This window comes from Carlito syrichta, unplaced genomic scaffold (assembly GCF_000164805.1).
Source record: "Carlito syrichta isolate Samal-C Ts95f unplaced genomic scaffold, Tarsius_syrichta-2.0.1 Scaffold315561, whole genome shotgun sequence".
NCBI classification, from domain to species: Eukaryota; Metazoa; Chordata; class Mammalia; order Primates; family Tarsiidae; genus Carlito; species Carlito syrichta.
The window spans coordinates 654,237-681,344 of record NW_007259657.1 but is presented as its reverse complement, the minus strand read 5'-3'; the positions used below and the strand labels follow the sequence as shown (position 1 = coordinate 681,344).

The 27,108-nt window shown below is 38.2% G+C and overlaps 1 protein-coding gene and 1 pseudogene across 2 annotated transcripts in view; both read right to left on the bottom strand.

Moving 5' to 3' along the window:
• TC2N (tandem C2 domains, nuclear) overlaps nucleotides 1-26,796 on the bottom strand; it is a 29,678-nt gene extending 2,882 nt beyond the window's left edge. Inside the window, exons 1-10 of one of the 2 annotated variants that reach the window (XM_008072957.2) lie at nucleotides 26,671-26,796; nucleotides 24,714-24,947; nucleotides 17,917-18,084; nucleotides 16,226-16,317; nucleotides 14,950-15,025; nucleotides 14,289-14,389; nucleotides 13,775-13,891; nucleotides 8,361-8,552; nucleotides 3,346-3,460; nucleotides 243-442 (exon numbers count right to left, since the gene is read on the bottom strand). In XM_008072957.2, the coding sequence (XP_008071148.1) occupies nucleotides 243-442; nucleotides 3,346-3,460; nucleotides 8,361-8,552; nucleotides 13,775-13,891; nucleotides 14,289-14,389; nucleotides 14,950-15,025; nucleotides 16,226-16,317; nucleotides 17,917-18,084; nucleotides 24,714-24,947; nucleotides 26,671-26,737 (1,362 nt within the window). In that variant the 5' untranslated portion in view covers nucleotides 26,738-26,796. The remainder of the gene's footprint in view (nucleotides 1-242; nucleotides 443-3,345; nucleotides 3,461-8,360; nucleotides 8,553-13,774; nucleotides 13,892-14,288; nucleotides 14,390-14,949; nucleotides 15,026-16,225; nucleotides 16,318-17,916; nucleotides 18,085-24,713; nucleotides 24,948-26,670) is intronic. The other variant, XM_008072958.2, reaches the window with a different exon arrangement.
• Nucleotides 20,168-20,679, bottom strand: LOC110594485 (annotated as a pseudogene).
• Nucleotides 26,797-27,108: the final 312 nt, after the last annotated feature.

The window sequence follows — 27,108 nt, the reverse complement described above, 5'->3', positions numbered from 1 at the left end:
CAAAAAAAAAAAAAAAAAAGACATATTTAAAGATAAACCTTATTGCTCAGAAAGTCCCACTATTTGTATTAAGGCAAAAAGTTTGACAAGATTTGATTTTTGTAGCAACACTGAATTTTGATCGACAATGCTGAGGAGTTGTACTCTATTCAACTTCAACATGATCCTGTGTTCCTTTGTTAATAGACTATTTGAATGCACAGAAAGATTCAAGGAATTCAAGCTAAAAGACCCCTTCTCACCTGGCCCACGAAGTGCCGTCTTCTGACAGAGCTTCGACTATAAAGCTTCACGAGAAACACGACATCCTGTTCATTCTGTGTAAGTGGGAAAACCATGGTCTCGCCCCACTTGACTCTCCCACTGGAGGCCTTCAGCAGGCGGGTCTTCTTCTTATAAATCAGCTCTCCTGAGCTGAACATGGCCACCTTCACAAAAAAACCTAGACAGTGCGAAGTTCTGATTTATCACGTGGCTCAAAATCCCATACAAAGGCATACATCTGCATATTATACTCACAGCAGAGAGATAAACGAGTAGCTCATAAAGGTCTGATGAGCCAGTGCCCTGACAGTAAACACCTCTAGTCGACTCTATAACCTTGACCACGCTTTGACTGAAACCTTGAATGAATGCAGCCCTCCTCTGACTGAACGCACTGAAGACTAGAATACAGGCATAAGTGGCAATCAACGCAAAGTGCATGCGAGGAAAGGCCACACTAAGGAGGGATGCGGGTCTTTGGCTAGCTGGAGGTGTTGCCATCACTATGGTACACAGGTAAAGTTCTCTGCTGGTGACCCGCAAGTTCAGCGCATGCAGAGCTTCCAGTAAGGCAGAACAGCTGGTGTAAGCACCTTCCCACAAATAACAATAATACACTTTGGAAAAAATACAAAAACATTTAAGATTGACCATAAGCAGAAAGAAATGGGAGGAGGCTGGGCTCCATGGCTCAGCCTGTAATCCCAGCACTTTGGGAGGCCGAGGTGAGGGGATTGCCTGAGTCCACTGGTTCGAGAACAGCCTGGGCAACTTGGCAAGACCTCATCTCAATAAATCAAAAAAGTTAGCTGGGCGTGGTAGCATGCACCTATAGTTCTGGCTACTTGAAAGACTGAGGCAAGGATGGCCTGAACCCAGCAGGCCAACACTGGGGTGGCCATGAGTGTGCCCCTACACTCCAGCCTGGGTGACAGAGTAAGAATCCAATTCAAAAAAAAAAAAAAAAAAGACGGGGACTGGATGCATTCAGGCTTATGCAGCTTTTTGCTGGAGCACATGGCACCCCCGACTGCATGTGACGCCCGCTGCTCGAGCATAACATGCACCTGGTTGAGGCAACAGAGCCGGGACTGCCTAGACAGCAAGTCAACGAGGAGAGAACTCCAGGACAGAGCCACAGTGTGAGGACGGAGACCCAACCACGAGATCTGTAAATGGAGACCAGTGGGCACCATGATTAGCTGGGCTGTCTTGATCCTGAGAGCCACTTGTTATTTAATAAGTTGTTGTTGCCGGGCTCGGTAGCTCAGCCTGTAATCCCGCGCCTTTGGGAGGCTGAGGTGAGTGGATTGCCTGAGCCCGCGGGTTCGAGACCTGCCTGGGCAGCGAGACCTCATCTCTACAATAAATCAAAAAATCAGCTGGGCGTGGCAGCAGATGCCGGCTACTTGGAAGGCTGAGGCAGAAGGATCGCTGGAGCCCAGCAGGTCGAGGTTGCGGTGGCGGGGAGTGGCCACTGCACTCCAGTCTGGGCGACAGAGTGAGACTCCAACTCAAAAATAAATAAATAAATAAGTTGTTGTTTTCTGAAATTTGCTATTCGGAGTCCTAGTGATTTACTCCAAGTTGGGTCTTATGTGCTGATTTTAATCTTAGGATTTTTGTATGTATCTACATAAGTGATATCAATCTATAGTGCTATCCATTATGTTTTGATAAGAATATGCTAACCATTAAAATTGCTCTTTCCATCTATTTTTCATGTTTTGGAACAGCTTGTATAGAACAGGAACTATGTGTTCCTAGAAAGTTTGGTAAATCTTCCAGTAAATGTATCTCAGCCTAGTGCTTTTATTAGAGGCAGTTCTTCAACTACCTTTTCATGGTTATTCTTTTATTCAGATTTTCTTCCTCCTCTTAAGTGAATTTCTTTGAAAATCATTTATTTTATATATATGTCCAAATATATGTATATAATCCTTGGAATTTGAGATTATATCCTCTTCCTTGTTCAGAGTATCACTCATGTTTTCTTCATGTTTTTGTTTGATCCAACCTGCTACAGACTTGTCTACTTTCAAAGAAAAAGCTTTTGGTTTTACTGATCATGATTCTGTTGTTGCTGCCATATTTGTTAACCTCAGCTTTAGCTTTAATGCTTCTGCTTTCCTTGGGTTTGTTGTTTTCCTAGCTTCTTGAATTGAATGCTGTTTCATTTATGGTTCATTTCTAGTTACAGTGAATATGCATTGCTTCTGCTGACTCCAGACAGTTCCCTTCTTCCAGTAGAAAAAAGGAGGCTGGGCTCAGTGGCTCAGCCTGTAATCCCAGCACTTTGAGATCAAAGTGAGCGGACTGTCTGAGCCCATGGGTTTGAGACCTGCCCGGGCAACTTGGTGAGACCTCGTCTCTACAATAAATAAATAAATAATTAGCCAGGTGTGGTAGCGTGCATCTGTAGTTCTGGCTACTTGGAAGGCTGAGGCAGAAGGATGGCTGGAGCCCAGCAGGTTGACGCTGGGATGGCCATGAGCATGCCACTGTACTCCAGCCTGGGCAACAGAGTGAGACTCCAACTCAAAAAAAAGAAAAAAGGAGACCTCTGGCTCTACTCCCAGTCTGTGAGGTCCTAGACTGACCTCAAACTTCTATACCTTGAACCCCTGGTTGTACATTAAAAACACAGGGAGGGAAAAGTGTTTCTAGATTTGAGTTTGATATTTGGGTTTTTTTGGTCTGTTTTTGTTTTTTTTTACCATAGGTTTCCAGTTAGCAGGGCATTCAACAAAGGGTACAGACCTAAAGAGACACTAAATTATTTAGGTAAACATATCTGGTAAAACATCTGAGAATCCTCCGGACATTCAACCTGAAGAACTGGTAAGCTAAATAATGCCATCAAAGGCAGAGAGGTCGCAGTTGGATAAGGATCAAGAGACCACTGCACTAAGGCTGACACAATAGCTAAAATTTGAAATCTCATAAAGAATCTGAAGTGAAAAGTAAATATTTAGGCTAATGAAAGTCATCAATATTTCTATCTCCATTGTAACAAATGTAGGAAAATCTTTCTGTCACCAGTACTGGCTGAAGTCTCCTTTGAACCACTGACACACTTACTCAGAGTCAGAGGTGTCGATGAACTTGGAAGATACTGTGCCTCAAGAATGTGTAACTGAATCCTGCTGTTCACTGCTTGAAAACAAGTCCCCAGCTCAAGTTCCGCGTGACAAACCTGCGTATTAAAAAAGTGCCATTTGGTAATTAAGAAGGAAGTTCTGTGATTTTTTAAAAAATCAGAGATAAAGAGCTAGGGTAGACACTTTGAAAGTACTGCATTCTACTGATGCTCAAAGCCCTAAGCTATAAGAGAAAGGTAAGAGGATAAATGTCATGGACTCTTTAAATAAATTCTCACATGCAAGAATTCTGAAAATACAAGTCATATCTACAGACCGAACCTTCAAAGTCAGTGGCACTAAAAGCCAATTCAAATTATAAACAAATTCATACATCTAATGACCAGCTTCTGTAAAGTAAGTCATTATAGTCATTTTTTACAAAAAAAAAAAATTAAGCAATATTACTGGATAATATGCCAGTGAAATGAACACAAAAGGAATACACTTTCCAAAGAATTAAAAGTAGCCAATTAAATTATTCTGTAAGAACACACAAAGTATGATAAAAATGTTACATATGAAAATCATCAGTTTTTCCAATTATAGAAACCAGAGTAGATGCTACCAGAATCAGAAGACAAAAGATTACTACAATCAACAGATTTGTGGATTAAGAGTTAAATTACTGCGCTGAATGGAAGAAGTTGCAGAGAGTTGGCAAGAAAGAAACTAGTCAAAGTGATGAGGCAGGAAATAATTTTTAAAAGGTCAAAGAAAACCTGAGGCACACAGTAAAATGAAGGAGACTTGGGGGAAAGAGGGAATTAAAATATGCTCTTCAGGCAGAAAGCTGGTAACATGTCTGGAGATACAACATAAGACAGACTACTTGTATGCATTCCAAGGTCCTTGGACTGAAAAATAAGAGAGAAACACAAAGTTGTCCAAACACAAAAACATTACTGTTAACATGTTGAAAAGAATGGAAATAAGCAAGAACATATAATGTTTACAGATCCTATGAGGGCTCAGCAGAGACAGACACAAAAGTCTTTGCTGTACAGATTCCAATAAAAGCATAGAACAATAGAGGGGGGGTTTATATTTCATAGTTGCCCATTATTCCCCAATAATTGGCTCATGGCTCACTGAAAGAAAAAAAAAACATAACCTTTCTATATAAATGACATTGGCTGAAATCTGGGTATTCTCTAAAAACATGCTGTGTTTTAAAGTTGGTGATGCCATAAGAAATCAAGAGAGAGACAATGGAAGTAATTGCTTAAGAAGTAAAAACTCAACTTTAACAGAGTAGATTCCCTCTTTGAAAAAGTCTAAAATGATGGTAAGACTTATTATTTGGCAAAAATGCTGGCTTCTAATAAATAAGTGAATGTATTGCTTTTGATTTGAATCAGAATGCAAATGGATTAATAACTTTTCACATGAACTGATTTGGCAGCCATATAAAAAATAAAATCTTTGCTGACTTAAAAAATTATTGCTGTCCTTAGCATTAAAATAAACATTCTAAAAGATACAGTCGGTTATTGCTTATAAAACACAAGGGAAACCATGGTTAAAATTTTTAAATTCTTTTTTCATTATAGTTTTGTTCTATGTTATAACACTTATGAAAAAACTCCAAAAGGTGGCAAAACTCATTGTTACACAAACTCATGAAACAGAGCAACATTTGGCAATGGGCTTTTCTACTTCTGACTTGCCAATTTTGTTGTTTCAGAAATTCAATTTATGTTCCAGGACATTAATTCAGATCATGAAAAATTATTCAAAATGGTTTTCCATCTCATAATAACCAAAAAGTTAAAATTCAAATCAATGAGCAGGTATGTATTGACTGTATTTAATGAACACAAAACCATGGGAGATGTAAGACATGGTCTCTGCTCCTGAATGTATCACTTTTTTTTTTAAAGAAAAGAAACTTTTATTAACCTTCCTGGAACAGCTGAAGATGAAATGTCAGGCACAATTAGAGAAGACCATGATCTGTGAGGACTGGGAACATGTTTTCAGGGCCGTGCACGGGGAAGCCAAGAAGGTGAGCTTTGGAAGTAGAAAGCTCTATGCAAATCTTGACATCCCCCATGGGCTGTGTGAACTCAGGAGATACTCCTGGTCCTGACCCTCAACAGGAATAAAGGCTGGGCCTTAATCTGGTGTGGCTACTGGACTACTCAGCACTGAGCCAGCTTGAGGCAAGTACCACACACGCCCACTATGTCTTCAGGAAAACATGTCTCTTCACATTATTCAACACAGAGATTTGAGGTCTGAGGTAACTACTTACATGACTGTCAAGGTCAAGAACTCTTTTTGTTGAGTAAAATGTTAGCACAACATGAAAGCTGTGCTGTTCATGTGAAGTAACTGTTGAGAATAGGTACGTGTGGCTCGTTCAGTGTCACAGTGAGAACATGTATCTTCTCCAACACTTGAGACACAGCATGCTGTCCTTGCTTTAGCCAGCCCTATGACACCTTCATACCCAGCAACATGAATTCACGGCCCCAGCACAACCCAGCCCTTCTCCTTCCTGGCATCGTCCTTCTATCTCTAGCGCCTGGCATATGGCAGCTACACTGTTGCTCGTAAGACCCTTGACATACAAAATGTAATTTAGTAGAAATTTAGCCATAGTCCCCTTGGATTCTCCAAGGCAGATACAATAATCATGTCTCAATTCCCCAAAAAAGGTCTTCACTGAGCTCTATTCTAATGTACTCTGTCTTTAAAGTTTTCATCTATGAATTATCCATCTGAATAGTAAATTTGTATCTTCTGTAAAATATGGTTGCAGATTATTGCCTACTAAGCTAGTGTCAAAGATGCCAGGGACAAACTCCTGGCACAGTTACAGAACAAATGTGCTCTATTTTACCAGAAAATAAGTACAATCTAATTCGGCATGTTTTTATTCATCATTTATTCCTCCTTATCTTGCCTACCTACATACTAATGTTCAGTGCCAATAATACACTAGGTCCTTTCTAGGAGCACAGTGAAATATAAAAAAACAGACGGAAGTGTGAGCCTAGTTTTGTCTTGTTTAAAGCAAGTAAATTAAACAATTATTAAAGGGTAATAAAGCCCACAGGTTCGTGACCCGCCTGGGCAACTTGGTGAGACCTCATCTCTATAATAAATCAAAATTAGCTGGGCGTGGTAGTTCCAGCTACTTGGAAGGCTGAGGCAGAAGGATCGCCGGAGTCCAGCAAGTCAAGGCTGCGGTGGCCAGGAGCGGCCACTGTACTCCAGTCTGGGCGACAGAGTGAGACTCCAACTCAAAAAAAAGAAAAAGAAAAAAAAGGGTAATAACCGTTATAAAGAAAACATACTGGCCAGACTCAGTGGCTCAGCCTATAATCCCAACACTTTGGGAGGCCAAGCCTATAATCCCAGCACTCTGGGAGCACTCTGGGAGGCCAGCACTCTGCCTGAGCCCACAGGTTTGAGACCAGCCTGGGCAACTTGGTGAACCCATGTCTCTACGATAAATAAAAAATTAGCTGGGCATGGTAGCACATGCCTGTAGTTCCGGTTACTTGGAAGGCTGAGGTGGAAGGATCGCTGGAGCCCAGCAGGTTGACGCTAGGGTGACCATGAGTATGCCACTGCACTCCAGTCTGGGCGACGGAGTAATACTCCAACTCAAAAAAAAAAAAAAAGAAAAAGAAAAAGAAAACATATTGGAGGTTGAGATAAAGAAAAACAGGCAAAAAAAGAAAACCAACAAGAAATTTCAAATTCTTCTGATCAATTAATGAATCTTTTTTATTTTCTAACCCCCAATTTCCCCTCCAATTTGGTGGTTCTCAGTCAGACTCCAGAATAGAACCACCTATGGAGCTTTCAAAACCTACAAACATGTCTGCCTCACACCCCAACAAATTTTTTTTAAAGCTCCCAGGTGATTCTAATGTGAAACAGGGTTAAGAAGCACTTCAAGCCGGGCTCGGTGGCTCAGCCTGTAATCCCGCGCCTTTGAGAGGCTGAGGTGAGTGGATTGCCTGAGCCCGCGGGTTCGAGACCCGCCTGGGTAGGCGAGACCTCATCTCTACAATAAAATCAAAAAATTAGCCGGGCGTGGTAGCACGCGCCTGTAATTCCGGCTACTCGGAAGGCTGAGGTGGAAGGATCGCCAGAACCCAGCAGGTCGAGGCTGCGGTGGCCGAAAGAGGCCACTGCACTCCAGTCTGGGCGACAGAGTGAGACTCCAATGCAAAAAAAAAAAAAAAAAAAAAAGAAGCACTTCAAGTTACCTTAAATAACTTTGGAAGTAGGTAAAATATAAATACCACATAAATTTAAAATTACACAAAGGTTTGACATTATAAAAGCTTATGACTGATTTTTTAAAGTATTATCCTACACAGAAACTATATAATTAAGTTATTAGAAATTGCTAAACAATTTAAAGACAGTTTTCAGCTGGCTAATTGAGAGAAGCAATTATCAGGTCTCAAAAATCAATCAACACTATTGGTAATCAAGCATTCAGCTGTGAAAATTTCCAATCAATTTATGAGCAAGTACAGAGCTTACTCATGACTAAGGTAACTTTGCTCATCTGCTTCAGGGCCTTTGAATTGAGTTTGGAGTTTACACTAGCTTAGCAGTCATCTGCAACCATATTTTACAGAAAGCACAAAGTTATCAGCTGTCCAAAATAACTAATTAATAACTTAAAGATATTCATACTTCAGGGTTATTTTCCTGAAGTATATAAAACATTAACAACAAATGTGCTAGGAGAAGGTGGCCCTAAGGTTATTTTCCAGTAAAGAAAAATGGTTCTGTTAATGTTTTATCAATTGTTTCTAAAAGACTATTCTAAATGACTTTATTGTTATCGCTCCTTGATAACCTTTCAGATCCTCTACTATTCTACAGTATTCAAGTCATCCTTCAACAAGCAGACAAAACCCATCTCCTAAATAATTCTGAAAGTACGAAAGACTTTTAACTCTACACACTATTATCACTTACAGAAATTTTTGACGGTGGTGTTATATCCAAAGAGTAATCCATTTCCTGTGTGCTAAGCGTTCTGAGTGATAGTGAACATTCTCCAATGGTTTTCTTCCTGGGAGCCTGGGTTTGAATCTTAAATACAAGCCTTACAGTTTGCAGAGTTTGAAGTTTAATGGCAAATACAAAAGTTTCCATAAATTCAACAGCCTTGGAAAAAAACAAGAAAGCATAAAATATATAAATAAAAGAATAATATGCCAATATAAAATAATATCTTATTTAATATCCAGGAAAGGTATATTTAGTTCTTTTTAAAACAACAAAAATAATGTTTTTTAATGCAAATGAAAATGAGAATGGTTTTTGCAGTTTGTCCTGGATACAACCTTTCTCAATTTTATAATCATTCTTTCAATTACCTAAGAATTCAGGCCAGTATTAACACCTCCCTCAGCAGAATATAGCTTCTTCCTTCTGTGAAAATGAGATTGCTTTTCCATCTCTGGTTCTGTCATTCACCAAGAATTCCACGTGCCAGCCCCCTCAATGCCCAACACTGGCTTGCTCACATCAGGACTTGAATTACTTCTTTAAAGGAGCACTCTTTGCCTAATGTTCTTCCTACTATCTCAGGCTTCAATCTCTCACCCCCCTTTTTAAATCTGAGAATAAAATTCCTCGACAGGGAAACAAAGGAAACCTGGGTTTAAAGTTACAGTTTCTCTCATGAGCCTCAGATTTTCTATGCTCAGAATGTTTTTAAAGTTATTTTATTCCTGTTGCTAATGTCGAGTTGAAGCTAGACTGTGCTCTGCTGCCTATTTCCTTCTTTCCCTTGTGGAAAGGGAAGCTCTATGGGTAGGTAACATGAATATTCTGGATATAGACACACCTCATTTTGTTGCACTTTGCTTTACTGTGCTTTGCAGATATTGCATTTTTCACACACTGAAGGCTTGTTTGTTGCAACTCTGCTTCCAGTAAGTTGATCAGTGCCATTTTCCCAGCACACGTGCTCACTTCATGTCTCTGTGTCACACTTCGGTAATTCTCACAATATGTCTAACTTTTTCATTACTATTATATCTGTTTTGGCGATTTGTGACCAGTGATCTTTGATGTTACCACTGCAATCGTTTTGGAGCACCACAACCTGCACCTACATCAGACAGGGAACTTAACCAACTGATAAATGTGTGTGTTCTGATGGCTCCCCGATAGACCAGCTGTGCCCCATCTTTCCCTCTCCTTGGGCCTCCCTGTTCCCTGAGACACAATATTGAAATGAGGCCAGTTAATAACCCTACAACAGTCTCTAGGTGTTCAAGTAAAAGGAAGAACCACACACCTCTCACTTTATATCAAAAGCTAGAAATTATTGACTTAGCGGGGAAGGGTATTGGAAGGGGAGACAGGCCGAAGTCTAGGTCTCTACGGCAACAGTTGGCCAAGTTGCGACTGCAAAGGAGGAGTTGTGGAAGGAAATTGAGCATGCTTTTCCAGTGAACACACGAATGACAAGGAAGTAAGCAGTCTGCTGATCTGGAGAAAGTTCCAGTGGTCCGGACAGAAGATCAAACCAGCCACAACATTCCCTTAAGCCAAAGCCTAACCCAGAGTAAGAACCTAACACTCTTTAATTCTACAAAGGCTGAGAGAGGAGAGGATGCTGCAGAAGAAGAGTTGGAGCTAGCAGAGGAGGGTTCCTGAGGTTGAAGGAAGAAGCCATCTCCATCCATGACATCAAAGTGCAGGTGAAGCAGCAAGTGTGAGAAGCTACAGCAAGTTCTCCAGAAGATCCAGTTGAGATCATGGATGAAGGAGGACACACTAACAACAGATGTTCAATGTAGATGAAACATCCTTCCATCGGAAGAAGATTCCATCTAGGACTTACATAGCTAGAGAGGAGAAGTCAGTGCCTGGCTTCTAAGCTTCAAGGGACAGGCTGACCTGCTCAGGGGCCAATGCAGCTGGTGACTTTAAATTGAAGACAGTGCTCAGTAACCTTTTTAAAAAACGTAAGGCCCTAAAAAATCATGCTCAATCTACTCTGCCTGTGCTCTATAAAGGGGACAACAAAGCCTGGATGGCAGCACAACTGTTTACAGCATGGTTTATGGAATATTTTAACCTCACTGTTGAGATCTACTGCTCAAAAAAAAAAAAAAATTCCTTTCAAAATATTGCTATTCATTGAAAATGCACCTGGTCATCCAACAGATCTGATGCAGAGGTACAAGGAGATTAATGTAGTTTCATGCCACTAAAACCTCATGGATCAAGGAGTAATTTTGACTTTCTAGTCTTAGTATTTAAGAAATAAATTTTATAAGGCTGTAGCTGCCACTGATAATGATTCCTCTGATGTACCTGGGCAAAGTAAATTGAAAGTCTTCTGGAAAAGATTCACCATTCTAGATGCCATTAAAGATGTTAGTAATGCATGGAAGGAGGTCAAAATGTCAACATTAACAGGAGTTTGGAAGAAGTTGATTCCAACCCTCAAGGATGACTTGGAGGGCTTCAAGACTTTAGTGTAGGAAGTAACGCAGAGGTGGTAGAAACAACAAGAGAACTAGAACTAGAACTAGAATTAGAAGTGGAGCCTGAAGAAGTTGCTGAATTGCTGCAACCTTGTGATAAAATTGCTGTTTCTTGGAATGGAAGCCACTCCTGGTGAAGATGCTGTGAGCATTGTTGAAATGACAACACAGTATTGAGAAAGTTCCATCAACTTTGTTAATACAGTAGCAGCAATGTTCAGAGAAGGGACTCCAATTTGAAAGAAGCTCTACTGTGGCCAAAATGCTACCAAACAGCATCACAAGCTAAGGAGAAATCATTCGTGAAGGGAAGAGTCAATGATGCAGCACACGTCAGTCTTATTTTAAGAAATTGCCACAGCCACCCTAGTCCTCAGCAACCACCACCCTGATTGGTCAGAACCATTGCATCAGGGCAAGACACTCCACCAGCAAAAGATTATAACCGGCTGAAGGCTCAGATGATCATTAGCATTTTTAGCAATAGAGTATTTTAAAATTAAGGAACGTACATTTCTTAGATATAATGCTATTGCACTTTGACTGAAGCATGGTGTAAATACTACTTTTATATGCACTGGGAAACCAAAAAGTTCGTAACTCTTTATTGCGATATCTGCTTCCTTGTGGTAGTCTGGAACTAACCTCTGGTACTTCCCAGGTGTGTCTACACTATGTCTCGGCCTCTACTCTTACTGCACTCACCTCTGTCTGCACAGTGACAGTGTGTTTCTGAGTCTCCCACCACTGAGCTATCTTTTTCATTTAGAGTCTCAAGGTATAGGGTCACACCAATAATATATCACACATACAAAATTTAATGAGCTTACAAATTAAGCAAGTGTGCTAGTTTACTTTACATTCTCTACATTTTGCCACAATAGAGATCTCCCAAACAGCTTTATACATAATAAGAAAACTTTAAAAGGATTCCATAAAGGTTTTAATTAATTTTTTCCTAACTTTTCCTAAGTTAATTTAGTTTTATTTGAAAAATCAAAAAGTAAAATTCAGAAAGTATTCATCTTTGAGTGTTAAGAGTATAACCAGAGTTAAGATTTATTTCCACCTAGACTTTCAAAGATGCATATTTTTATAAGGTAAGATCCTAATACACACACACACACACACACACACACACACACACCAATTTTGATTACTACCTCTTACACTTATTAAGAATATTTTTCATGTCCTTAGAAACACTTCCTAAACATTATTTTTCGCAGCTGCCTAGTAGTCTACCACGTGATGTTATGGGTTGAATTCTACCTCCCAAAAGATATACTGAAGTCCTAACTCCCAGTCCCTCAGAACGGGAACTGCTGAGGAAACAGGGTCACTGCAGATGTCATTTGTGGATGAAGAAAGGTAATATTGAAGAAAGGATGATTAGTGTCTTGTAAGATGATGCCCATGTGTATGCCACATGCGATGGACACAGAGATTAGAGAGATGTGTCCACAAGCCAAGGAGCACCAAGGACTGCTGGCCATCACAGAAGTTAAAGAGAGGCATGGGGTAGAGTCTTCTCCCGAGAAGGACCCTGCACTGCTGACAATTGACTGTGGGCTTTCTCCAAAGCTGAAAGAAGAATGTCTGTCATTTTAAACCACCAGGCTGTGGTACATTCCTTTGTTATGGCAGCCCTGGGAAATTAGCATACATGGATATACCGTTGGATTTCTCAGACATTCTTTTCTGTGAGATGTTTAGATTGTTTTCAATTTTTCCACCACGAACAAAACTGCCAAAAATATTTTATATATTTTTTGTTTGCATTTTAGCTTATTTCCATGGAACAGTTTCCAAGTAGAATTATGAGGTTAAAAAGTATAACAAGCCGGGCTCGGTGGCTCAGCCTGTAATCCCGCACCTTTGGGAGGCTGAGGTGAGTGGACTGCCTGAGCCCACGGGTTCGAGACCCGCCTGGGCAGGCGAGACCTCATCTCTACAATAAATCAAAAAAATTAGCCAGGCGTGGTTGCGCACCTGTAATTCCGGCTACTTGGAAGGCTGAGGTGGAAGGATCGCGGGAGCTCAGCAGGTCAAGGCTGCGGTGGCCGGGAGCGGCCACTGCACTCCAATCTGGGCGACAGAGTGAGACTCCAACTCAAAAAAAAAAAAAAGTATAACGAATTTAAGGTTTTTATATGTACTATCAAAATAATCTCAAAGAAGTTGTATGTTCTAATGTACTTGTAAAATTTTTCCTAATTCTAATAAGCAAAAAAGGAGAAAGAATGAAAGAGAGAGAAGGCAGTATGTAATTTAAATTGGTATTTCTATGATTAACAGTGAGAGTAAAAAAATTTTTTTGGCAATGCTATCTCTTGGGGAAAAATTTGTATATGTTTATTAGTCTCTTGATTATCTTATTTGTAAATGACATTTCTTTCTTAAGATACTTTTTCATTTGCATATAAAAACAATAACCTTTGACCTTATACAAAGACAAAAATGAATATGCATTTAAATTAATGTGAAATCCAATCTAGAAAACCAAACTCTGGATTACAGGTCTTCCATGTATATGGAAGTATTTCAAAGAAATGCACTGCAATTATGCAACTATTTTTCAAAGACAAAGTGGGCTGAAGGAAAGAAAAGACAAAATTTATTTCCATCCATATAAGAAAAGTAAATAGGTTTCTTAATATTGTTCATCTTCCATATATTTTAATGATTAAGATATTCTTTTTAAATGAATCTTAATATTGAACAATGAAATATCAAATATTTTTGAAACTCAAAATTGTCTTAAAAAAGAAAAGAAACATAGTTTGTACTTTTCCCAAAGTAAAACATTCTGATTGTTTACATGGATAAAATAACATATACGAGAAAAACAGGAAACAAATTTAAACACAAACAGTCACTTACACTGGACCCTTCCTTGGTTGAAGACTTGAAATGCACTGGTTTGGGTAATGTTAGTATTCCTTTCACAGAAATAGTAGGAATATCTCCATAACTAGAGGGCCAACTTAAATCTCTACACTAAAAAAATCAGAAATACAATGTGAATTTTACAAAGGACTCTGACAATACAAATATTTGACATATTTCTTGAGTTAATGATTTTAGATAAAAGCTACAAAAATAAACTTTAGTCTACTGAGACCTCATGTTTCATACACATTAAGTAAATTTTGATATTTAAAATTCTAGATGTCATATCAATTTCCTTCCTGAGGCTAAAAACATACAAACTTCCATCATAATACCCACTTATTTTTAGATACTTTATTAAATATTATTTTCTGTAAAATACAGTGGAATCCCAAGTTCCCAAGATGGTATTGACCCATTCCCCAGAAAAAGGCAACAGTAGATGCTTACAATGTCTAAATATTAAATTTTATAATAAAAGTTGGTGTTAATTATACTAATTTACCTGTAAAACTGTAATCCAGATCTGTTCTACTGAAGAATTATAAAACAATTTCACATTCAGTCTCCCAAAATCTCTTTCATCTCCTGAGAGAGTAATTGTATCTGGGTTGTGAGAGGACAAAGATGTTTGAAATGCTATACAATCCTTCAATTAAGGTCCAATATAATCCAATTTTAAAAGCACAACTGAAAAATACTACAATTACTTTTCAGAGTTTCTGTTTTAATAAGACAAAAACCACATTTCAGAGTTTTTATTAAAACACTAGGGAAAGATGTACTATAAAAAGCACATGGTTTAAAAACTGAACCCAACTGCAGTGTGAGAGGTTTAAATTAAAACTAAGAAAAGCCCTCCCAAATAACATTTACATGGCCTTAAAACTGTATGCTTCTGGAATTTCCTTCACTAATATACTTTAAAACAAACAAATAAAAAGATATCTAACTGCTTCACTTTTAAAAAGCTGCATCCATGCCTCAGCATTGAGAAATGGATCACCTGATCTGAGTATCCATGTCCTAAGACCTCCAACATAGCCATGATCAACAGAGATAGTCATCTGGAGTTATTTTTTGCCTTCTCATATACACTTGCAAATTACGGTTGAGTAGCACTAATTTCCTGCAAGAATATAAAGATAAGATCCTTTATTCCTTACCCAGGCTCCTGTTACTCCCCTGAGAATTCTTCCTTGAAGAAGAACTGCTGGGTACACTGGACAATGAATCATGTCTCTACAAATAAAATTCTTCTTTAGTGATAAATTGACATGAAACTTTAAGCATTCTGACACTTATGCCTCAACACGCCCCCCAGTAACAAACTGCATGCTAACCATTCTGACAGTGTTACTGTCAAAATGAATTTCCCACTTGTTGACAGTAAAGAAGAAAAGAAGCTGTTGTGTGTGTTATCAGGAAAATCTTCAACATTTTACAGGATAATACACTGGAAAGCCTCGCTACTGGTTGGGTTTGGTTTTGCAACAAGGGGAAAGATGTTTCAGCTTAAGTTTTACCCTGAAAGCATTAGTGAAAATCAGAATATATTTGGGAATGCCCTGTCATCTAAAAACCTGTAAAGCAGCAGTTACCAACTCATGTTGCCTCTGGATCAGCAGCACCAATATCACTTGGGAACTTGGTCAAAACACAAATGGAGGCCCCCTGAAGGTACTGAATCAAAACTTGGGGCTGAGGCCTGGCACTCTGTATTTTAACAAGCTCTTCAAACAATTCGAATGTGTGTAAAAGAACTGCTGTTATAAGGAACTGAGTCTGTAAAAAATAAACTTGACTGAGGATTATTAAGGATTGTTTAGAATATTTCGTAAAACATACATATATACATTCATAGGGAAGAAAGTTCACAAGTACACAGAACATTATTTTCGCAGTACTTTTACTCTCAGTTATAGAAAATATAGATGATTTGTCTTTTTTACTTTGCTTATCTCTACTTTTTAATTTTAAATAATCATAGTTTACCTGTACTTTTAAAAAAGTTTTTAAAATATCAAAAAAATTCCCAATTCCGAACAGGAGGATATGATGCTAATATCAGTAAATAATTAAGTCCTACATCTCAAGAGAAATACTAATTTTTAATAACTAACTGTTATGTTCAATAGGGAAAGTTAAATAAACAAGCAGTCTTAATTATACCATTTTAAGTACCAATTGCTTCAAGATTTCCTGAGCGCATTTCAATTGAGATGTAAAACTAATTTAAAAAAGAAAAACTGCCACCTTTTATTAATCTGATGACAGTTTCCTAAAATAACATATAAGAAATATTAAGTACTCTTCAGATATTAGAATAGATATATCTATAAAAAACATAACACATATTATTCCTAAAGTAATCATACATTCCTGAATTTTTAACTTGAAAACAAATTATCACGTATAATTAAATGTATATGGTTAATTTACCTGGATGAATCGCTGAGATGAACTTGAAAGATCAAACATAGATTTGCTTAGCCCAGGAGAACTGGGAAGTTTGTTGGTTCTTAAATCACAAACTATAATGGGACATGAGAAAAGTACTTATTTTTACAGTAAAGGAAAGACACCCTGGAATTCTACTATATCATGAACTATATCTCCATAGAAATACATCATGAGTATCATATGCAAATCTACACAAGAGATAAAGTCTTCTAATGAAAATGTTAGGTTTTTTTCAATTATTTTACTTCTGTTTGAAGGCAACACAAATCAAACAGCATATTTTCACGTTCACATCAGATAAAACAAACAGGAAAATTCACTTTTTCCTTATATTTCTCAACCCTTGATGTGAGGAAAATAATCTAAGAGTAAGTACTTTGTGCTAGCTGCAATTCAACTCCATTTAATCAGCACTTAGTGCTTTAAAAAACTCAACACAGAATCCCATGTTTTCCCGACTTCTAGTTTATATTTTCATTTCCCTCCTCAACTGAAAGATCCTTGGAGAAAGACACCCTGAATACCAGGGTATTCCAGCAAGTGATGAGCACAAGGCAAGCCCTTCTATACACTTCTTCATTTTCAGTACCTCGCCCTGAATTCAGTGGTTGAGAAAGGTGTTTTATATATATTTATATACACATATATATTGAAAAATAGTGAGCATTTTGTGAATCACAGACATACATGGTAGACTCTAACTGATATAGTCTCAAATATGAAACTAAAAATGTTCTGTAATCATTTAAGCATTGTCCATTTCCTTGGTTTATATTTCTACTCATATCATGGGTTTTAAAATTTATTATTTTCACTATCTTCACTATCTAGAGCAGAAAAGAGAAAAGATAACAACAATCTGTTGTAGAATTTATGAATATAGATGACACATAAAATGCATGCAGAATAATCTGAAAACAAAACTTTTTTATTGTATGCATTCATTGTGTACAGCACAATGTTTTGTGTACACTGGAATGGTTAACTCTAGCTAATTAACAATGCATCACCTCACACAGTTGTCATTTTTGTGGTGAGAACACTTAATATGCACTCTTAGCATTTTTCAAGAATACAAAATATCATAATTCACCACAGTCACCATGCTGTACCACAGATCTCCCAGATCAAAACTTCTTTCAAAAAAGGAAAATTAAAATGGAATCGTGAAATACCAACAGACAAAGTTCACCGATCTTTTAATTTTTATACTAGACATAATGCTGAGAGAAGTCACAATGTTTACCACAACACCGATAAAGACTGCTTTTCTCCTATTTTGAAATTGCTTCTAATAGTAAAAATCATTTCTTCCAGGAGCTTAGATTTAATTTGATTTCTAAATTTCTTAAAAAGGAAAAACATAGCCGGGCTCGGTGGCTCAGCCTGTAATCCCGCGCCTTTGGGAGGCTGAGGTGAGTGGATTGCCTGAGCCCGCAGGTTCGAGACACGCCTGGGCAGCGAGACCTCATCTCTACAATAAATCAAAAAATCAGCCAGGCACGGTAGGGCATGCCTGTAATTCCGGCTATATGGAAGGCTGAGGCGGAAGGATCACCAGAGCCCAGCGGGTCGAGGCTGCGGTGGCCGGGAGCGGCCACTGCACTCCAGTCTGGGCAACAGAGTGAGACTTAAACTCAAAAAAAAAAAAAGGAAAAACATTTTCATACCTGATCCATACAGTCTCGTTGCTTCTGCCTGAGGAGGGAAGCGCCGGCCCAGGTCTGGGGATATGTGCCGATACATGTAGAACGGGTTATACACGTCATAGCTGGGGCCATGCTGGGATGAACCAGAAAGTTCTACTTTTCTATCTCCAAAAGACGCTCTGGCAGATCCTGAAAGCAAATGTTTCTAAAGTTTTACAACATCCTTTTTTCTAGAACAATACAAGTAATACTACATCACATGCCTCTAATATCTAAAAAAATAAATCAGCACACGTGTGTAGTTCTGTGTCAAGTATGGTAAGAGTCTCAAGATAGTCTGGTAACATTTAACATTTTCCATTGCCCTATAGAAAATTCTATATTTGGTGATCTGAGTTTCCTCCTATTTTTCTACGTACATATAGGACATCTTTTAAATAAAAAGATTATCTTTTTTTGGAGATGTACCGTTTTCAAGGTGGCACAGAATATTCATAAAAACCGATCACATGCTGAGATATACTGAGAAACTCTCAAGTCTGAAAGGATCAAAGTCATACGGAGTATGTTTTCTTACCACAGTGCAAAAAGTTGGAAATCAAATAGCAAAAATATGAAAAGAAAATATTTATATGGAAACACTAAGGAGCAAAAATAACCGAAAAAGTAATCCTTCGGAGGAAAAATAAGACTACAAGATCTGCTCTACTGAGTATTAACAGAATATCAACACAATGATAGAAAAACATACCAACGGAAAAGAAGGCCCAGAAAGAGATACTCATTTCGTGAACACTTAAATCATAATTAAGGTGCCAACACACAGCAGTGGAGAAAGGACCACGTTTTCACTAAAAGGTGATAAGACAAAGGGATATCAATACGAAGAAAAACAAGCCTTCATTCAGCCAAATATATTCACAAAAATTAGTTCTATGGGGATTGCAGATCCTAATTAAATGTTAAAGGCAAACCAATAAGGCTTCTATATTTAACTTATAAGAAAATTTTCATAACCTTAGACAGAGAAGCACTTCTTAAGTGGAATACAGGAAACATTAATCATAGAGATCGTTTAACAAACTGAACTACACTGAAATTTTAAATGTCCATGTGTCCATACTTGTCAAAAAGACTTGTCAAAGGACAACTTAAGAGAGCGCAGAGGTAGCCTACAGAGTGGGGGAAGGCACACGTGCACGCACAGCTCACTAAGGCTCGCGTCGAAATAAGCATGGAGCATACTCATAAGCAAGAACAGACATGCCCACACAGAAATTAAGACTTAGACACTTCAGAAGAGGGACTATCAATCTCATCAGTCATGAGAGAAATGTAGGTTAAAACCCTAATGAAAAACCACTACACACTCTCCAGAAGCATTAAAGTTAGACACACTGACAACAGAAAGTGTTAGCAAGAATGTAGAGCAACGTAGACAATCGTATTCTACTGGTAGAATGTGAATCACTGTGCAAAGAGTTTGGTAATTTCTACCAAAGCTGAAGATATTTATACTCCATCACCCAACAATGCCATTCTGGACACATATACAATGAAAATGCTCACGCATGTGCACCAAGAGACATGTACAAGAATGTTCATGAATAACATTACCCATAGCAGCCAAAACTGGGAAAAATTCAAATGCCCAATCAACAACAGTAGATCTACAGTAGTATATACTTACTACATAGGAATACCATACATTATACTATATAGACACACTACTGTACACCATGCCATCTCAAACACAGGAAGATAAACTGTTGTCTACACTTACAGCACAGATATAAAAACAAACTAAAACTACCAGCAACTTAAACGAGTCTCACAAACATAATATTGAATGAAAAAACCACAAACAAAAGGATCTAGATTGAATATATCATTTCATTTATATAAAGGTCAGAAAACAGAAAAAAATTAAGCTACGATGTTCAGGAGTATATGCTTAGATGGTAACAAGTAAGAAAGGAGAGTTAAGATCACAACAATTGTGACAATGATTACTCCAGGGGACTGCACCGAAGGAAGCTTCGGGGTTACAGGTGATATTCTGTTTCTTTTTTTGGGGGGGTACCAAATTTCTTTATTTGAAGAAATGGTACAAATCAAAGAACTGAAGTGGACACTTTGGTGCAGTCTATAGAAAAGGTAAAGGAAGCCCCAACATGCATGCATTGCCTTGGTGACCAGGAAAGTCACCCAGTAGCTATGGGGAAATTAGCCCAAGGTTTAGCTGCCATCACTCTTTCCCAGAGTGTGCTTGTCAGAGATATTCTGCTATGCTAGATTCGGGGGTGCCCATCTTGCGTCAAGTTGGTTATGTAGTCATCCAATTCTTTGACGGATTTCACCTGCTCATTCAAGTAATATGTCTCAATGAAGTCACACAAGTGGCGGTCGTTTTTGTCAGTTGCCAGTTTGTGCAGTTCCAGTAGTAACTGATTCACGTTTTTTCCCAAGTGTGATGCACACTCCATGGCATTCAGCCCATTCTCCCAGTCATCATGGTCTGGTTTCTTAATGTCCTGAAGGAAGATGTGGCCACCATGTTGGTTTTGCAGCTTCATCAGTTTCTCAGCAAGCTCCCTTTCCTCATAAGATTGGTGAAGAAGTATTTGGCAAAGTTCTTCAAAGTCACATCATCGTGGTAAAAGTAGTACGACATGGACAGGTAGACTAGGAGGCATAGAGCTCCAGGTTGATCTGGCAGTTGATGGCGGCCTCCAAGTCCTGGTGGTAGTTGTGGCGCACCTGCGAGGTGGACGCGGTCGTCATGGCGGTGGCTGAGGACTGGCGGTGATGGCTGCGCAGCGCAGGAGCAGCGGCGGAGGCCTTGGGGCGGTCAGGGGGCGCAGTGAGGCGGTGGCAGGGGGCTGGCTCGGAGCGGCCAGCCAGGGCCGGAGATGAGCGCCAGGTTCTGTTCAAGCACTGTTCACGCAGGAAACCGCGGCAACTCTCGGCGCAGAACGTCTCGATATTGTTTCTTTACAAAGAGGTGACTATATAGGTGATCTGCTTTGTTGTAAATCGTTGAGCTATCTGTTTCCATTCTGTGCATTTTTTTATATGTGTATTATATCCAAAAAATTAAAAAGGGAAAACAGATCGAATTCCTCTCAAGGTTAATAATCACAGTGGGAATAATATATAGCCATGAAATTAAGTTTCTCAAAGGTTTAAACTGCAGTTATTAAATTGCATAACAACATTGCAGTCAACAACAGACTGCATATACAATGGTGGTCCCATAAGATTATGACAAAGTTGAAAAATTCCTGTGGTCATCATCAAGATGTGTAAGCCTAGACTAGTGTGTGTGTTTGTGTCTTAGTATTTAACAAAAAAGTTTAAAAAATAAATTAAGAATAGGATTGAGCTTATACAGTAAAGCTATAAAAAAAGAAAATATTTTTGTACAGCTGTACAATGTGTTGTGTTTTAAGTTGTATTATGATAAAAGTGTCAAAAAATATTTAAAGTTTATAAAGTAAAAGGTACTGTAAGCTAAGGTTAATTTATTACTGAAGAAAAATATTTGTAATAGATGTCAGGTAGTCCAAGTGTGTGCTGTTTATAGTCTACAATGGCGTACGGAATGCCCAGGCCTTCACATTCACTCACCATCACTTACTGACTCACCGAAAGCACTTCCGTCCTGCAAGCTCCATTCATGGGAAGTGTCCTAGACAGGTGGACCATGTTTTATCTTTTATCCTATATTTTGACTGTACTATTTCTATGTTTAGATATGCTTACATATAGTCACGTGCTGTGCAGGTGTGTAGCCTGGGAGCGACAGGCTGCACCACAGAGCTGGGGCGCAGTAGGCTGCATCATCTAGGTGGGTGTGCGTGCACACCACGACATTCACATGATGATGAAGTCACCCATCGATGGGTGATGACATACCAATCACACTGTCCTCACTGACAGTGCTCTAGGCCATCCTCTCAAAAGCTTCTCCACCCCAGCCCCTTATTCACGCACGCATACATGCAACAAACACACACACATTTGAGTTCTACGATTAGGTACCAAGAGTATTTTCTTGGTCCTAAATAAATAAAGTAATTTTCTCTCTAATATATAAAAATGAGATGGTTTTATCATTTCTTCAGTAAGCCTGTAATTTAAGAGTTAACCAATTTCTCACTCGTTCAACTCAAAAAGCAATGTTTTCTAGTAAGTGCAATGAAAATAACAAGAAAAACTATCACACATTGCCAGGGAAATATTTCTTACTTTTTTCTGATTATGGAAATAATATACAAAAAATAATAATTCATAATATATGATGTGAATGAAACAGATCACAAGATGGTATGGCTTAATTCTAATATTGTTAACAAGTATGAAAGAAAGAGAAAGACAATTTATTAGAATATCCTGGGAGCCAGAACTTTTAAAAACTACTTCTGAAAACACTATTGGTGTGTGCAAACAAGATGTGGACCTTGAAAAAAAGCCACTCCTACCAGACCCATCTCTGCAGATAACAACAATAAACTCCAGACCAGGACTAAAAGAAAACAAATAAAAGCCCTCAAAGCATGGGAGAGTAAAGAAACATAGTACAGACTCTGGGTGGGAGCTAACTCTCAAAAAAGATAATGGCACAAAAGTCTGTTTTTACTGACTTTTAGCCTAAGTGCAGGTCAATGTTGACACCACACAGGTGTGTACAATCCAACAGGAACTCTGTCTTTCTGGCCTGAAGAATGATAGGGTGGAGTTCAGGGCAACCAGAGCTGCTGGGAAGTAAGGTGGGAAAGGAGAGAATCCAAAATCTGTAAAACAACAGCTTGAATATGTGGCTGACCTCTGAACCAGCACCCAAGAGTTGCCACCCAAGTCATAGAACTTGTAGTCTAAATTCGATCAAATTACTCATCTGGAGAGAGGGAGGGAAGTAGGGAGGGAGGAAAGACAAAGTTTCACAGAGGGATATAACCAAATCTAGAGTCTCCACAACATAGCATTCAATGTCCAGGACACAATCCAAAATTACTCCATATACAAAGAAAGAAAATGTAATTCATTCTCAAGAAAAAAGATAATCCACAGAATATAAACCTAGATGTTGTAATTAGTAGACAAAGACTTTAAAGCTCAAAGACATAAAAGAAAGTAGGCTTGCAATAATGCACAAATAGGAAAATGCAGTAGAGAAATAAAAACTATAAAAAAGAACCAAATATAAACTCTAGAATTAAAAAATACAATGTCTAAAATATAAAACTTACTAGATAAGCTTAACAGCAGAATGGAGATAACAGAAGAAAAAATAGTGAATTTGAAAATAGATCAATATTATCCAATCTAAAGAATAAGGAGGAAAAAAATAAGACTGAAAAAGAAAAAGTAGACTCAGAGGCCACAGAACAAAACCAAAAGGTCCAACACATGTGTAACTGGAATCCCAGAAGAGAGTCAATGGGGCAGAAAAAATTATTTGGATAAATAGTCTAGATCCTGATATAGATTTGGATTACATTGATATGTATATCTGTCTATATTCAACAAATATATACTTAAAAATTCAACAACTATTCAAAAATTCAACAAATATTCACTTGGGCAGCTTACTGTGTAAAATTTACACTAAAAGAAGAAAACTATAAATAGGTCATTGAATTCCATCAAATGAGATACATGTTTAGGTATTTGGAAGGAGGTATATTAATGACTTTACTCTGAAATGCATCCCTCAGATGCCTCCAGAAAAAGGGATTAATAATAAACAGAAGAATCACTATGTGGATAGATGTGCGATAAAGCAAGTAAAGTAAAATGTGAACGGCAGAATCCATGTGATGGAACACATTCACTGTTAAACTCTTTTACTTTTCTTTATGTCCGAAATCCTTCTAATAAAATTTCCAGGGGAAAAAGCCATCGGGACTGACAGTGTTCCAATGGACTAACACAAACTATCTTTAAAAAACAAGAGTGACATGCCGTTTCATCTCATCCTCTTTTAGTCCACTAGCCTCTATATCAGCCAAGGTCAGGCAATGAATCTACCTTCTTCAGTAGCTACAGACTGGGAAGTACAGACTGGGGAAGAAAGAAGGGAAGGAAGAAGGATTACTTGATGGCTTCTTCATTTTTCAATTCACTATATATTAGAAAATCGTAGATAAGAAACTATGTTTTCTATGTTTACTGTTCAAGCACAAAATCATTCCTTTACGTTTTCTTTCAAGATATGTGGAAGATAACTGAGTATTATAATTACAGTCATCCCTTGGTATCTGTGGGAGGTTGGTTCCAGGAGCCCCACAGATACCAAAATCCAGGGACACTCAAGTGGCTTACATAACATGGTGTAGTATTTGTAATAATTTACACACATCCTCCCATATACTTTAAATCATCTCTTGATTACTTATAATACCTAATACAATGTATACGTAATGTAATCAGTTGTTATACTGCATTGTTTATGGAATAATGATAAGAAAAAAGTTCTATACATGTTCAGACCCAATCATCCTTTTGTTTTCAAATATTTTCAATCTGTGACTAAGGCGGAACCCAGGGATACAGAAGGCTTACTGGATATTATTCCTTTTTAAAAAAGCCAAACCTACATACAAATGTGCTGCATTGTAATCAGATGTCAAAATGGGGCTTTTCAAAAATACTGTACATTGAGTTCCGCTACAGAAAGAAAAAACATGTAATAAATAAAAGGTAAAATTTTCACAGAATTTTTTTTATTAAAGATATAAAAGAGCAAAATAATAGCAATGGCAGTATTTCCAGTATGCCTGCTGGTTTTGAAGCCCTGACATTGTGTTGTTTACCTTCAAGTCCTTCCAGATGTGAAGGAGTCCCTTGTGTCCTCGGCTGAACATAAGATAACTTAAACCTGGGCACCACAAATGGTACTTCTTTGCCATCAGATGGTAATTTGGAAAGTAAATAATCCTCAGTACAGCCAACCTGAGGCTTCACAAAAACAGATGTCAAGGGAGGTGTACAGATGGTAGTATTCTCACTATTTGAGACTGCTGCTTTAAAGTCTCTTTCCAAAGAAACTGCAAAAAGAAAAAAGTCACAAATATGAATACAGATTACATATTATGATCTAAACCCAGTATGCATTGGTACTTATTTAATCATTTTAGAAGAAATTCCTGAAGAATAGAAGAAACTACTCTTGGGTCCTATCAAACATTTCTAGAATCTACATTAATTTTATCCAGTCAAAGTTTGAGCAATTAATCCACTATTGCCAAATAACATTAACTTATGATGATAAAAGTAGTTTTTAAAGAGTTTCATTCCCTCAAGAGTTCATAGATGACAAAGAAGTTTATTTGGTAGTCGGTCCCACAATGCTTTTATGTAAAATCTAGCCATTTAAAAATAATGTCAACAACTTCAGTTTAGTACGGGTAGATTCAGTGTGACACCAGGGGGCATGTGATGCCAAGTATGGGCCTGGCCTTTAGGAGGTATTCAGTAAATGTTTGTAGAGTAAATGAATACAAATATCACAAGGGTACAAAATAAAAATGCTGTCAACAAAGATACTTCTTGTCAGTACTATGGTGAACATCCGTCTTAACTCCATAGAGTAACTCTTAAAAAGAAACTAAACTTCTCCAAGTCTACAAAACTCCACCAGATCACAAAATGAAACACACACTGACTACAGATATACACCATAACGACAATCTCCCAGTCCTCGTTTCTAAGCCCCATTTGCTCATTCTCTAGAAGGATTTCTAAACCACATGACTTAAGATGGGGAGGTGAGGAGTACTAAGAGTTAGTCTTTACACATGTCTAATATTCTTTGTAGACTGAAAATATGACTACTCCTGTATAGAAGCCTTCCTACTAAAATATCATAGGAAGCTCAGCTCTAGACCAAGAAATACACAGAACAGCCAGAGAAAAGCCTGGTTGCAGTCATAACCCTGAGGAGATAAGGAACCCACATAGGAGAAAGTGCACTCTCCAGGGGCCTGTGATGAACGTGGGTCTTCATCAAGTCCTCTGTCTCTTCCCCATTGGTCATTACTTCTGAGAAGACATCTTTTTTTTCTTATTCTTTTTTTTTTTTACTAGTCTTACTCTGTTGCTCAGACTAGAGTGCAGTGGCACACTCATGGCTACCGCAGTCTCAACCTGCTGGACCCAGGCAATCCTTCCAAGTTCTAGAACTACATGCATGTGCCACCACACCTGGCTAATTTTTTGATTTATTGCAGAGACGAGGTCTCACCAAGTTGCCCAGGCTGGTCTCAAATCCCTGGGCTCAGGCAGTCCTCTTGCTTTGGCCTCTCAAAGTGCTAGGATTACAGGCATGAGCTGCCACACCCAGTAGAAGGCATCTTTTAATGATCTATACATAAACTGGAAATTGTTTTATTTAAATCTAAACACTGTTCAGAATATGTTGTCCCCCAGACACACTTTTTCCCCATCTCTACCTGGATTTTTCCATCCTCTTACAACACCCAAGTCCAATGTTCACCTTCTCTTCCTCCTTCCCACCAAATTGCCAAAATCCCGTCCAATTCCCATGGCAAATGCAAGCTTCTTCATTGGGATGTCTTGGGCGTCTTCTGGGTTGAACTCTTTTCTCTCTATCTCCCCTGTACTTCATGGTACTAGGAGCTCTGGAATATTGACCTAGTGTGCCTTATGTTTCTGCCTCACCCAAAAAGGAAATAGGCCTAATTTTTTAATACAAAGTGCCACAAAGAAAGCACTAAATAAATGTTGAAGTTGAAACAAAGTGAAACTCACCGTTGTGCTTGTCTGTTTCACCATAGAAACACCCTCTGCAGCAACTCTTCATAAATTCTGTTGCCATTACATTCAATTTCCAGTGTCCAGCAAAAAATACAAACTTCCAATTTTAATATTAACCTGTGACAGAACAGCAAACAAGTTACCATGCTTGTTATGTTTAATGCCATTAGATATCACTAACAAACCACAGCATCTGTATTTCTAAGACATAATGAGAGCCCCGAAGCAAAAAAGAAAAAAGTCATGAATATGAATACATACTGATTGTTGTTCCCATATGTAGAATCCAGGAGCTTTATAAATTAGTAAACGGACACACTTAAAAATTACTAAATGAACAATCTCAGCATTAAAATATGAAAAAAGAAAAATCCTACTCTTGATTTTCTCTTTCACCTGATATACCTAAATCTATAACCAAGCAAAATTTGA